The 14,773-nt window shown below is 40.9% G+C and overlaps 2 protein-coding genes across 6 annotated transcripts in view; one reads left to right on the top strand and one right to left on the bottom strand.

Annotated features, from left to right (window-relative positions):
* Positions 1 to 14,773, top strand: part of MCPH1 (microcephalin 1) — a 227,342-nt gene that overhangs the window by 85,657 nt on the left and 126,912 nt on the right. For both annotated transcript variants that reach the window (XM_068972020.1, XM_068972021.1), the window contains one exon: positions 10,952 to 11,029. In XM_068972020.1, coding sequence (XP_068828121.1) covers positions 10,952 to 11,029 — 78 coding nt within the window. The remainder of the gene's footprint in view (positions 1 to 10,951; positions 11,030 to 14,773) is intronic.
* ANGPT2 (angiopoietin 2) overlaps positions 13,275 to 14,773 on the bottom strand; it is a 55,074-nt gene continuing 53,575 nt past the window's right edge. For all 4 annotated transcript variants that reach the window (XM_068972023.1, XM_068972022.1, XM_068972024.1 and 1 more), the window contains one exon: positions 13,275 to 14,020. In XM_068972023.1, coding sequence (XP_068828124.1) covers positions 13,860 to 14,020 — 161 coding nt within the window. In that variant the 3' untranslated portion in view covers positions 13,275 to 13,859. The remainder of the gene's footprint in view (positions 14,021 to 14,773) is intronic.

Here is a 14,773-nt window from a genome sequence, read left to right as displayed (position 1 = left end):
TCATATGATAAAAAGGTTAACTGACTTGCCTCTTGTCACAAACCTGTAAAGAGATGGGCATTGGTTTAACCCAGTTGCCTGGGTTCTGTGTTAAACAGTACATGATACTGTCTCTTTGTGGAAAAAAAGCATAAATATCATTATTCTTTCTAGAAAAAGTTAAAGCAATGGACCTAGTAGCACATTCTCTTAAGATTTTATTGTTTCAGGAAAATCAATTACTCTTATAACCGAGGCAAAGAATCTGTGAGATCTGATGAGAAAAATATAATTTTATTTTTATAGTTCTGTTATTAGCTTAAAATTTTAAAAATTAGCAGTGACCAGTTTTGTTACTCTTGGATAGGAAACAAATTTGCAAACGCTGAATATATGTTTCTGTGTCTCCACAGACTCTTACAACAAAGGGTTGTGTGTGTGTTTTTTTAACCCCAGTTGATGTGGGGAAGGATTGTTGTTGTTTTCCAGTTGCTCAGTCATGTCCAACTCTTTGTGACCCCGTGGACTGCAGCATGCCAGTCTTCCCTCTCCTTCACTATCTCCCAGAGTTTGCTCAAACTCATGTCCATTGAATCGATGATGCCATCCAACCATCTCACCCTCTGTTGTCCCTTTCTTCTGCCTTCGGTGTCTCCCAGCATCAAGGTCTTTTCCAATGAGTCGGCTCTTGGCATTAGGTGGCCAAAGTGTTGGAGCTTCAGCTTCAGCATCAGTCCTTCCAATGAATATTCAGGGCTGATTTCCTTTAGGAGGGACTGGTTGGATCTCCTTGCGTCCAAAGGACTCTCAAGAGTCTTCTCCAGCACCACAGTTTGAAAGCATCAATTCTTCCACATTCAACCCTCTTTAGGGTGCAACTCTCACATCGGTACATGACTACTGGAGATGGAAGGGCAGAAAGTTTAATTTAATTTTATTTAATTATTTAATTATTTCTTTTCAATAATTAGAGAAAATACATATACTTTCAACCTGTTTGTAATCAAGTAGATTCCCTTGGATTAAATCTGTGGCACAAGTTTCTAAACCATCAGATTTGAATTTTAATTACTTAATTGGCATTTTATACAATATGAAGTTCTTTGTATTCAAAGAGTATTGTTGACTTTTGCCATAGAGCAGACACCCCCGTTTTTTTCCCTTGCCTGCTATGTTCACACTATGTTCTTAGTCCCAAAATGCAGTTGAATTTTAGCAGTTGTGTATGGTAGGTGGCATGGTCTGGAGACAAGTCCAAAAACAATGATTGATTAGCCTGGCTGTTTAGAAACTGGGAATAAACAATATTACAGTTACACTAAGACATTGTGAATGTTAATAAATGGTTTCAAGCCAATTAGTAATGCTCTCAAGTAAGCTACATCAGCTTCCTTTGTAGTTGCGGTTATTAACACCACAGATCCCTTTCATAATTTGCTTCTCTCTCACCGACCTTCTAAAGTCTCTTATACATGGAAATAAGTATTGTTTTCCCTTTTTTTTTTTGAAATGCAAAAAATTAAGGGTAACTTGTTTAGTGTCTTTGCTTGTTAAATATTCTGAATAAATTAATTTTTAAGACTACTGAAGAAAATTTTTTAGACAGTAAACTATTAAGAAATTAAAGTGAATATTACCCTGATGTCTCAGTGGTAAAGAATCTCCTGCCAACGCAGGAGTTGTTGTTCAGTCACCAAATCATGTCCAACTCTTCGAGACCCCATGGACTACATCACAGCAGGCTTCCCTGTCCCTCACCATCTCCCAGAGTTGGCCCAAGTTCATGTTCATTGAATTGGTGATGCCATCCAACCATCTCATCCTCTACTGCCCTTTTCTTCTGCCTTCAGTCTTTCCCAGCATCAGGGTCTTTTCCAGTGAGTCACCTGTTCGCATCGGGCACTCAAAGTGTTGGAGCTTCAGCGTCAGGCCTTCCCATCAGCATTCACAGTTGATTTCCTTTAAGGTTGACTGGTTTGATCTCCTTGTTGTCCAGGGAACTTTGAAGAAACTTCTCCAGCACCACAGTTGGAAAGCATCAATTCTTCGGTACTGTGCCTTCTTTATGGTCCAGTTCTCACATCCATACTTGACTACTAGAAAGACCTTAGCCTTGACTCTACGGACCTTTGTCAGCGAAGTGATGTCTTGTTTTTAACACGCTGTCTGGGTTTGCCATAGCTTTCCTGCCAAGAAGCAATCGCCTTCTAACTTCATGGCTGCAGTCACCATCTGCGTTGATTTTAGAGCCCAAGAAGAGGAGATCTGTCACTGCTCCCACACTTTCCCCATCTGTTTGCCGTGAAGTGATGAGACCGGATGCCATGATCTTCCTTTTTTTAATACTGAGTTTTAAGCCATTTTTTTCACTCTCCTCTTTCACCTGCATCAAGAGGTTCTTGAGTTCTTCCTCCCTTTCTACCATTGGAGTAACATCATCCGCATGTCTGAGGTTGTTGATGTTTCTCTCAGCAGTCCTGATTCTGGCTTGCAATTCATCCAGCCCGGCATTTCACATGATGTGCTCTGTGTGTAAGTTAAATAAACAGGTGGCAGTAGACAGCCTAGTTGTACTCCTTTCTCAGTCCTAAACCAGTTAGTTGTTCCATAGAAGGTTCTAACCGCTAATTCCTTACCCGCATAAAAGTTTCTCAGGAGACAGGTAAGACGGTCTGGTATTCTCATCTCTCAAAGAGTTTTCCACAGGTTGTCATGATCCACAGAATCAAGACTTCAGCATAATCAGTGAAACAGAGGTAGATGTTTGCTTTCTCTATGATTCAGCGAGTGCTGGCAATTTGATCTCTGGTTCCTCTGCCTTTTCTAAACCCAGCTTGAACATCTTTAAGTTCTCAGTTCACTTGTGCTGAAGCCTAGCGTGCAGGATTTTGAGTATAACCTTTCTAGGTGAGAGATGCGTGTGACTGTCTGATGGTTAGCACGTTCTTCAGTACTGCCCTTCTTGGGAGTTAGGGTGAGACTCGACCTCCAGTCCTTGGCCACTGCTGGGTTTACAGACTTGCTGACATACTGAGTGCAGCACTGGGATGTACGTGCGTGTGCTCAGTCCTGTCTGACTCTTTTCGGTCCCAGGGACCACCAGGCTCCTCTCTCCGTGGAATTTCCCAGGCAAGAATACTGGAATGGGTTGCCATTTCCTACTCCAAGGGATCTTCCAGACCTAGAAATCAAACCTGTCTTCTGCATTGGTGGGTGTATTCCTTACCACTGCGCCTCCTGAGGAGCGCTTCGATAGCATTGTCTTTTAGGATTTTAAATAACTCTGCCGGAATTCCGTCACCTCCGTTAGCTTTATTGTCTGCTGTGCTTCCTATTCCTAAGGCCCACTTGTCTTCACACTCCAGAATGTCTGGCTCTGGGTGAGTGACCACACCATCACAGTTATCTGGGTCTTTATGATCTTTTTTGTACAGTTCTTCTGGGTATTCTTTCCATCTCTTCTTGATCTCTTCTGTTTTGTTAGATCTTTACCATTTCTGCCCTTTATTGTGCCGATTTTGGATGAAATGTTTCTAATTTTCTTGAGGTGATCTCAAGTCTTTCTCCTTCTTTCCTCTAGTTTTTCCCTTGTCCATTAAGGAAGCCCTTATCTCTCCTTGCTGTTCTGTGGAACTCTGCATTTAACTGGGTGTACCTTTCCCTTTCTCCCTTGCTTTCTGCTTCTCTTCTTTCTTCAGCTTTCTGTAAAGCCTTCTCAGACAGCCACTTTGCCTTCTTGCTTTTCTTTTTCTTGGGGATGGTTTTGTTCGCTGCCTCCTGTACAGTATTATGGATCTCTGTCCATAGTTTTTCAGGCTCTCTGTTTACTGGACCACATATCTTGAATCCATTGGTCACCTCTGCTGTATATTCATAGGGGATTTTATTTAAGTAATACCTGCCTGATGTAGTGGTTTTCCCCACTTTCTTTAGTTTAAGCCTGAATTTCGCTATGAGAAGCTGATGATCTGAGCCACAATCAGCCCCAGGTCGTGTTTTTGCTGACTGTATATAGCTTCTCCATCTTTGGCTACAGAGAATGTAATCAATCTGATCTTGGTATTGACCATCTGGTGATGTCCCCGTGTAAAGTTGTCTCTCGTGTTGTTGAAAAAAGAAAAGTGAAAGTGAAGTCGCTCAGTCGTGTCCGACTCTTTGCGACTTGTGGACTATAGCCCACCAAGTTCCTCCGTCCATGGGATTCTCCAGGCAAGAATACTGGAGTGGGTTGCCATTTCCTTCTCCAGGGGATCTTCCCAACCCAGGGATCGAACCCAGGTCTCCCACATTGCAGGCAGACGCTTTAACCTCTGAGCCACCAGGGAAGCCCCCTGTTGTTGAAAAAGGGTGTTTGCTATGACCAGTGTGTTCTCTTGACACAGTTCTGTTAGCTTTTGCCCTGCTTCATTTTGTACTCCAAAGCAAAACTTGGGTTACTTTGGGTATCTCTTGCCTTCCTACTTCAGCACTCCAATCTCCTGTGATGAGTAAGACATCTTTTTTTGGTGTTAATTCTAGAAGGTCTTCTAGGTCTTCATAGAACTGATCAACTTCAGCTTCTTTGGCATTGGTGATTGGGGCATAGACTTGAATTACTGTGATGTTTAATGTTTTGCCTTGAAAAAGAACCAAGGTCATTCTGTCATTTTTGAGGTTGCACCCAAGTACTGCATTCTGGACTTTTGTTGATTATGAGGGATACTCCATTTCTTGTAAGGGATTTTTGCCTACAGTAGTAGATATAATGGTCATCTGAATTAAATTCAACCATTTCCATCCCTTTTAGTTCACTGATTCCTGAGATGTTGATATTACTCTTGCCAGCTCCTGTTTGACCATGTCCAGTTTACCTTGATTCATGGACCTAACATTCCAGGATCAGATTTTACTTTGATCACCAGACACATCCACAGCTGAATGTAATTTCTGCTTTGGCCCGGCCGCTTCATCCTTTCTGGAGTTGTGAGTAGTCGCTCTCTGCTCTTCCCCAGTAGCACACTGGACACCTCCCGACTGGAGGACTCATCTTTCGGTGTCGTATCTTTTTGCCTATTTATACAGCTCATGGGGCTCTCGTGGCAAGTGTACTGGGTTGGTTTGCCAGCCCCTCTTCCAGTGCATCGCATTTTATCAGAACTCTCCACTGTCTCGGGTGGAGACGTGTCCCTATGGGACATATGACCCATTTGTCTCGGGTGGCCCTGCAGAGCTTGGCTCATAGCTTCACTGAGTTATGCAAGCCCTTTTAATCACAACAAGGCAGTGATCCATGAAGGGGCAATGCAGGAGATGCGAATTCAATCCCTATATCAGGAAAATCCCCTGGAGAAGGAAATGACAACCCACCCCAGTTTTCTTGCCTGGGAAATCCCATGGACAGAGGAGCCTGGCAGGATATAGTCTATGGTTTGCAAAGAATCGGGACATGACTTAGTGATTTAATAACAAAGTGACTGTTTAAGAAAAAAAATTAGTTTTAATGGGTTCTGATTCAGAAAGTGGCATTTAGTTCTTTTGATCCTTCAGAATGTTCTAACTATTTTATGGGGAATAGAGAGTTGAAGAACCTAATAAAAGCTGTGATAATTAGCCAGCACCAGTACCAAATAAGAATAGGTGATTTTTTTTTACTTAAAAAAAAAAATCTTGTGCTTTCCATAGACACATTAATTTATATTCAAGAACAATTTGGGTTTATGCTATCATAATAAACCAAATTAATCTGCCTCACAAAATTGTCCAGGCAACTTTAATGCTTTCACTGCTCCTCTCTGCGTTGTATTGGAAGTCCTAACCAGCAAGAAAAAGTATGCACATAGATTGAGAAGGAAATAGAACTGTCTATTTACGTAAGACATGATTGTTTACATAGACGATGTGAACACGTCTACTGAAAAACTCCTACAGCTAGTAAGTTGAGTTAAGCAAGATTACAGGTTACAAAGTCAATATACAAAGTTTGGTTGTATTTCTGTTTACTAGCTATGAACACCTGGAATCCCTTTTTTTTTTTAATGCCATTTATATTAGCAACCCCAGAAGCTGAAATATTTAACTAAATCTGACAGAGTATTTGCAGGATCTGTATACTGGAAACTACAAAACACTTAAGAAAAAAATTTTAAAAGACCTAAATAAAAGGAAATAGATACAAGTCCACCAAGATGTTTCTGTAGACATTGACGAGCTGGTTCTAGGTGCAGCGCACTTCTCTAAGAGAAGGGCTAAGTTGGAGACTTCCGCGTTAGCGGCATCTAGTGAAGTGAAAGTAGCTCAGTCGAGTCCGACTCTTTGCGACCCCATGGACTATACAGGAATCCAGGTGGCTGGCGAAGAACTCTTTGTACTGTTTTGGCAGTTCTTTCATAAGGGTGAAATTACCCCCAAATAAAATGTTTTCAGAATCAAGTGTAATTTATGAGGCCTCTAATAGAAATGGCACTCCCTGACATGTTGTTTCCCAGCCCAAACTCTCTCCTAAAATATCTTTCTGATATTTTATTTGCATATTTCTAAATAAAATGCTTTTCCTGGGATTTTGTTTTGTTTCGTTTTTTTTCTCATAGACACCATCTATAGCCGTCCTCTATAGGAGATTAAAATATGACCGTATAGCTTTCACTGTGACGTACACATCCCCTCCCATCTACCCAGTGTGGTCTGGCTTTTGTTTGCCATGCTATATATGCGTGTAAATACGCACTCATTCACATCTGCGTACACACAGGTGACTATGTGCATGCTGTTTAAGCTGAGTCATATTATATACGATGATGCTATTTTGTTTCTGGTAATTTTTGTTTGTTTTTCTTAAGCTAATCATTGACAGTCATTAAGCTAGTCATTGACAGTCATTTTCATTACTTCAGTTTTTTTTTTTCCTATGTGCCTACTACTAACTCACTGCAAAAATTTCTAAAAGCATTTTAGCTTTCTCTCCGTAACTGTCTGCACACCGGATAGTTCTCCAGTCCCATCTGGTTTTCTTGGGGTTCCCACCCCCTGAATCCCTTTGTTCTTCTGCTCCCCTCGAGACTGGTTTTCCCTTGGTCTCCCAAGCAGCTAGTATCCTGGGGCTTCCCATCACTGTCATCCCAGGAATTCCCTTTGGTTTGTTTTGTTCTCTGTTTTCATACTAGAGGCTCTTATCCAATGAGGAGAAAGTCATGTTTAATAATGAGGACTGATTGAAATCCTGTTTGCCTGAGTGTATAAATCTTCTGATAAGGTGGAGGTGTTTGACAGAGGGAAGTCCACGGGTCATTATCTGTGTATCTTTTTTTCCCTGAGCTGACTTGTTTCCCTGACAAATCATGGTTCTGTGCTCGTGTCTTGGGGTGAGGGCTCTGCTGTAGACGTTGTCCCTACTTCTCACCACTGCTCCCAGAAAGTCTGTCTGATTTTAGTCTTATTCCAGAAGAGGGTGGGCAGGACGTAGGAGATTTCTCTTTCTCATTCTGTTCTATACTGCATTTTCACAGGTTAGTAGTAACCACTTTCCCTGCCTTCCTGGTAATCTGTGGAAGGAATTTAAAGCTGACTCCCTTTCTAGACATTGAAGCTTGAGCTTTCTTTGCTCTTCCAGGTCAGTTACCACTTAACCCACCTGCTTCGCAACTTCAAAGCATCATCATGTTGTATCTGCCTTCTTCCCCATTCCTCTTAGTTCCATCATTTTTGTTGAGGCTTACGGGATGGTGAAAATAAGCTATACTCACTTTGCTCTGTTTAATTGTAGCAGGCTTCATTTTCTTCCTTGTGTCCGATGCTCTTTTTAACCTGCATTTAAGCTCAGAGCCATTGTCTGGCTCGGGTTCACTGTAGTTACACTCCTCACCCTGTTCAAATGATGAGGCAGATATAAAACGAGAGAAAACTGTTTGGGTTTTGCCTGGTATGGAATTAATTGCATAGTCAGTCCTACATTATGGGAAGCTCTCTGATCGTTAACTATTAATCTAATAATAGAGCAAGAAGTTGGGTCCTATTTAAATTCATCAACAGGGTTCAAGTTTTATGAGTAATCATTTTTAAAATGTTAGAAATGTATTCATTTGCAGTGGATGCTGAAATAACTCAGCCCTCATTTTAAGGGCTGTGTTCATGGGATTTGGTCCTCTGTATTCATGCAGCCCCATTCTTGCTTTAGATAGCTTCTCGATTATTTTCATTCTTTCATGTTTATTATGAGAAATATATACCCAGTTAACCTTTTATTTGTTTATTTAGTACTGACTTTTGTTTACTTATTTACTTTTTGTACTTATTTATTTGCTCTGGGCTTCAGTTGCTGCACATATGGTCTTCAGTTTTCCTTGCGGCAAGCAGAATCCTTAGTTGCAGCATGCTAACTCTTAGTTGTGAAATGTGGGATCTAGTTCCCTTACCAAGGATCAAACCCAGGGAGCTTGGAGTCTAAGTAGCCACTGGACAACCAGGGAAGTCCCTAACCTTTTATTTTTAACTAAACTTGCAGCCTTACCTGCCATCTTACAGAGTAGATTTTCCTGCTTTTGAATACACTACTAAGGTAAAGATAAATCTAGCTAATGAAAACACTAAAGCAAAAAATTTACACTCTAAAAAAAATGTAGTCTGATTTGATGATTTCATTACAATCGATGTTTTCTGCTATCTGTACAGTACTCATTCCTTGGACACCTACATAAATTAAATTTATTAATTCACTCACCAAAATGCTACTGTAGATGCCTGATGGTTTTATTTTCAAAATATTTAGAAAGGGACACATTCAGAGAACGTAAATTTTCTCCCAGAGGTTGTTTAAGTCGGTTGACGTTTTAATGTGGATTGCGTTTGAGCTCACATTCCAAAGCCATTTTTAAGGCTGCGTCCCTGGATTCTCTCGTTGCAGGGCTGCGTTTCTCACTGTGCTGCTCCTCCACATGCTTCCTGTCGGGAATGAACCTGAGCTTGAAACTTCCCACAGTTTATTTCCAGGCCTAATCATACGAGTTTGTAGGGAGCTAATGTGTCTCTGAAAACGATAACATACGTTGACTGATAAAAAGTAAGGCAAACAGTATGTTACTGCAGTGGGTTATTTTAACCACCCATAAAGAACTGTGTACAAACATGATTTCAGCGTAGAGTTATAAATTTTCTAATACTTTCTTTCATTGAATTAAGATATTCTTTTTTTTTTTTTTTTATGTTAGTTATGTGGTAAAAATCAGGGGGAAAGAAAAAAGAGAATTCAATGACAAAATGCCCAGGTACACACAGATCTGTTTGAAGATTAGGGTCCCTGAGAACCCAGCTCATCGCTTTGTCTCTAACGGAGGCAGATTTTCTCCATTTTTTCACCCCTTTCCCATTGTGTCAGTGTGAGCCCCACGCCGCAGGCTGTTTGTTGCGTCTTCCATGACGTGTCTTCTGACTCTCCTGCCCAACCGTTGTGCTTGCACCAATGTCCTTGGCACACAGGGCTGGAAACAGGGTGTGCTAGCAAAGCTTCCCTGCCGTGTGGAGCCGCCAACCCTACTTTCTGACCGCCTCTTCCAAAGCTCCCTTTACTGCAGCCAGAAGAAAGCGCCTGCTTCAGTGCCGTCCCGACACGTGGCCTTCTCCCGTGCTGAGATGCCTTCTCCTCTCTCCCCAATCTCTGCCTTTGCCTCATGAACGTTTACTCGGGGTCAGCCCCTCTGTGGACCCTGCCGTGGCTCTCCCAGCCTGAGCTAGTTTGCCTCCTCTTGTAAGTGTGCCCAGCACTGCTTTGGAGAAACCAGCCTTTATAGTTTCCCTTCATGCCTCCTGCAAGAGGGTAAATCCTTCTAGGTCTGGGTTTGGATTTCCAGGACCCAGCTTGGTAGGCTGTCAGTAAGTTGTTCACAGATGAATGGATCGTGAGCAGAAAGAAATGGTTGTTGAATAAGAAAACACATCTGTTGAAAGTAAGATCTGGGCCAGTGCTGAGAATGGCCATTCAGACCCTATATTCCATTCTTATCTTTATTCCACTGTCATACTCACTTTGTTTCAGAAACAAAATGCTGTCCCATGTTGGGTAAGTACTAGGTTTAATATTAAAAAGGAGATATTTCAGACTGATATTCCACGGATGGTTCTGAAGTTTAGAAACTACCAAAAAGGAAGGTTTAGACTTCATTCCTAGTAAGTCCGCGAAGGACCCTTAAACTTTTACATCACAGCTCTGGAGAAACAGAATGAATTCACTGACTGCAGGAAAGAAGGAAATTGCAGATTAAAAGATAAGTGTGAGTTACATGATTCAGTTTGTTTATTTTAGTTGTAGTTCAATTCACACAGATATTCAGGGAGTTTGGTCATAGAGATGAGTGCAGAATCTCAAATGTTGTCGAAATGAAAACAAAGGCATTGTTTTGATTATTCTGAAATGTTCTGATGATGATGAAGCTTGTTTATGATATGAGACATTTTACTCTGCTGAAGGGTGAGAAGGATTTCCCAATGTGTTATGGAAAACTCCTAAAGATATTAGCAAATGATAGAAATAAAGTTACACCCCAGAAGTTTTGCTCTTTGAAATTAGGTTTATGATCTATCTTCTCCAAATATATGGAGTGTTTTAATTAATAAGAGTCTGTGTTATTTGCTTAAGATGGTCTTAACAACTGTCTAAACTAAAAACTGGAATTTAGGAAGATGGAGTGTTTCACATGTTTAGAAGTAGAGTGGTGATCAGTATTTGGCCTCACTAAGATATAATAATAACCCAGGCTTCTAGCCATCCAGAGATGTTTTTCCTTAACCAAGCATTCATTAATATTTGTAACATTTACACAACCTGAAGATTCTGATAGCCCTTCCGTGTTGAAGATGCTTGCTTCAGATCCGTGTAGTGTGTAGTTACTGCTGGGGTTTTTTGTTTTGTTTTGTTTTCGTTTTGCTGTATCTTTAAGGTAGGTTATTGTCCGCCAAAAGCCTGATAGATTTATTAAACGTGCTCTGCTTCTTCTGTCACTTACAGGTACTGTGGTCTTTGGAAATGGGTCACTGGATTTCCGAGGAACCATTTGAACTGTCTAACTACTTCCCTGCAGCTCCTGTAAGTCACACATTATTTTATGATGATAAGTGCAATTTGGTATTTTCAGGAAATTATTGTTGGCATGGATACGTACTCAAGTTTTTAAAATTAAATCAATAGCAATTACGCTTATAACTAAAATGGCACATCTGCGGAAGTTAACACATTTTGTCTATTTGTGAGAATAAATGTGAGACCATTCCTCAAAAAGTCGTGAGAAATATAACCCCCCAAAATTTAATTATGAAAGTCCTTAGGATCGAGAAACACAGAAATGAAAGAAGACAAGATTCTTGAGAAAGTGCTATTATGTCTTGCTTACTACTTCAAGTAATAATGCTGTTACTATTAACAGATAGAACTGATAGGTATAAAAATTGCTGCGTGCTAGCATTATGATGTAGTCTTTCTGTTTTGGTGGTTTTTCTAAAACTTAACTTCAGCTTTACTGACTTTCTGGTATTTCAGATTCTTAGTGGGAAAGTTCCAGGTTCCAGTGTTTTTAAAGATTAATAAGTAGGTAATTTCAGGTTTGTTTGGAAGGCAGATTGTGCAGAAGTTGGCTTTTGTTTTCAAATGTTAACTGGTTTGTAACAGATTATTCTTTCAAAAGATTATGCCTGAAAGATAATTGATGATCTGTAATCTGTGACCCATCTCCAGGTTTTTCAGCTTTGAGAATGCCATATGACTGTCACATAGTAAGAAATTGAACTCTGCCTTCCTGGGGCTTATTTAGTTGTCGTTTCTGTTTCCATTTTTGAGATTGCTGTTTTGATTTGGTCTTGGCTTTATAAATGTTTTCTTAAGAAGAGGAAAAATTCCTCTCAGCAAGATGTGTTGTTTGAAATACCAGGTAAGGTGTTGAAGTGTGAAGTGAAGATGCAAATTCCCCCCATTCTCTGCCATGAGAGAGTATATGTCACACTGAGAACCACAGTGATGTTTACCTTTGAAACTCACCTTATCTGCCTCCATGGACAAGTGCTGTAAATTAAGTGTATTGTTGCCAGTTCTTCCTGTATTTCCGTTTCCCTACCTCAGCATCTGTCATATGGTCATTGAGATATTATGAAAACATATGGTTTCTTCTGGAGCAGGGATATTTTCTTATTATCAGATGTTTTTTAGCTCGGTGCAAAGCCGTGTGTACAGTCAACCTCTGTTAAATTTACAGTGCTTTCTTACACGTACTGAGTAGCTGTTCTGAGACGGGAGGTTACTTGCTTGTTAATGTATTTGTTGGGAAGATACAAATGTGTTCAGAGTCTGCTCAGCAACACCTGGGTGTTATGAAACTAAGTTCAGAAAGGGGAGATGTGGGGATGAAATAAATTAGATAAGAAAAAATGTAGTGGTAGAACAGTGTGAGGTGAGACAGATACAGGTAAATGCTGGCTGCAGACTTGGCTCTAAGTTTCCTAACATCTGACTCAAATGTGAATATATGAGAAATGGCTTCCAAATTATGGTGCATTACACAAATGTCATTAGTATTAATTGTATCCTGGAACTTTAACAGAGTTAAAACTCTAGGAGTTTTCACAGTCCTGAGCTTAAATCTGTGCTCTCGAAATGTTCTGTAAATATTTGCATATACTATTATATAAATATCAGATTTTGGTTTTGCACTCCAGAACACTTTTTTTAAAGTTGACTGCTGGTTTAGTAGGATTTAAGTTATTGTTACTGATGCAAATTATGGTTTTACCCTCACTAACTTGTGGGGTGAATCTAGCTTGAGAAGTAAAGCTTTGTAAGTATTTCAAATGGAAAGGTTTCTCAACCACAAACTACATTGTAGCCTACTTCCCTAAAATACATCTTGGTAGAAGAGAAACAAGACTTCTGTTCTAGAATAGTAAGTAAAAGATAGGAAAGCCTATTTGTCATGAAATTAAATGTATAATTTTCTTCATTAAAAATCAGGATTTTCCTTATCATGAAGCATAATCATTTGTTTCAGAATCAAATTACAATGCTGTAAATATTGTCATAGAAGTTAAATGTGGTCATCTCACCTAATAAGTTATATTTAATTACTAAAAATACCTTCATATTTAACAGCAAGGCAGGAAAAAATAGTACAATCTTCATATATACTAAAAGAACACGTTTCTATTAATAATTTCAGAGATCCTGAAAGTTTTCGCCATGGAAACTTTGAAATATATATATTTGAGCATTAACTTAAAACTAAGCTGTCAATACACACGTAAATATGCTGTTCTCAAAATGAAAATTTAAAGCTCCTAAGAGGAGGCATGAAAATGCATTAGCTATGTTTTTCCTTCTCCAAATATTAAAACTACTAATAACCCCTTCTCACAAATATCCCTGAATATATAATGTATTTTTATGGCTTGCAGAATTTTTTCTTCCTTTTAATTATGATAGCGATGCTGAATTCAGGACATATAGATATTTACACAGTCTATAAACAGTGCTTGGAAAAATGCAGTTCCAAGGTTATCTCTACTACACAGCATAAGTGTTCTGTTTTCCAGTTATTTACTGATCAACTCGCGCATAACATTCTTGGTTGTGACAACAGAGTCTGTAAATTGTCAGTCTCGTTCGCGAGCTTAAATTTATCTCCCCGAAGGCTTTCTGCCGGGTCACCACACCAGGCTGTGGCTTGTCTGGGGTTGTGCGTCGGTTCACTGAGTGATGCAGGTTCAAGGGATAAGCCTCACGGGGCTTGCACTGGGAGCTCACGGCCCCTTCCGCACCAAGAGCGGGCAGTTCGTCCAAGGCAGATGCAGAGACAGCGCGCAGTCTTTTAGTGCTCTGGGAGCAGGTCTCTGGAAACAGGGCAAGACATTGTCCCTCAGGTGTGTGCCAGAGTTTAGAAATCTGCTGGACGGATCATCATGGTCGTGGCCTTGAGTGAGTAGCCCGAGCCCTTCCAGTAGTACCACTTAATACCGTTGAACTTATTTGTGTTCTGCCTCTGTGGGTAGTACATTCCATTCAGGTTGGAAGGACCACAGGCATCAAACCACCAGCCTGTGAAAGGGAAGCACAGAAGGAATTAGGAGCCAGGCAGCCCTGACTGTCTCACCGTTGAGTGGGAAATGCCAGCTGTTCGGAGAGTCACATCCCAGGCCTGTGAAGCGTGCGCCTGGGGCCGCTCTTGAGTGTGGGCAGAGCCGCCTGGCGGGGGGGAGCGTGGCTCTCCACCTCTGCGCTGGTTGGACCATGGCTCCCTAAGGCACACGTTCTTAGGAACTCCCTTACTCCTCTGTGCTGTGGGGAAGGGCCAGTCACCCGCCAACATGGCTGGGAGAGCCAGGGCACAGCTGAAAGTGGGGAGGGTCAGAGCCTGCAGAACAGGTGGCTGGGTCTCATGGGGCCAGGCTCACCGTCCATCCTGTCCCAGCCACACAGTGGACCGGACCGATTCAGGCTGCCCTCCCACTAACAAAGAAAGCCTTTTTGTTGAAAGCGTAGCCCTAGATTTTAAGTACTCAGTGGAGCTAGATAAAAAGCAAATCTTCAAGTCCCAGAAACAAAAAGGAAATTTAAGGCTGTAGTGGTGTGTGCCCTAAAGTAAAGTGGGGGTCTCGGGGGGCGTCCACACCTACACGTGAAGGACTAGTCTGGGGTAACGCCATTCCCCAAGGCCTTGGGTTTGTGAGGAGAGGAGTGACCTCAATCTACATGCCTTAAACCAGATAAATCTTCATATTGTGTTGGGAGGACATACACAGTTGATGCCATTTGTATAAAATTTTAAAATACAGAAAAAAATAACAACTA

The sequence above is a fragment of the Capricornis sumatraensis genome, chromosome 4 (assembly GCF_032405125.1).
Source record: "Capricornis sumatraensis isolate serow.1 chromosome 4, serow.2, whole genome shotgun sequence".
Lineage (NCBI taxonomy): Eukaryota > Metazoa > Chordata > Mammalia > Artiodactyla > Bovidae > Capricornis > Capricornis sumatraensis.
This window is presented reverse-complemented; position numbering and strand designations above follow the sequence as displayed.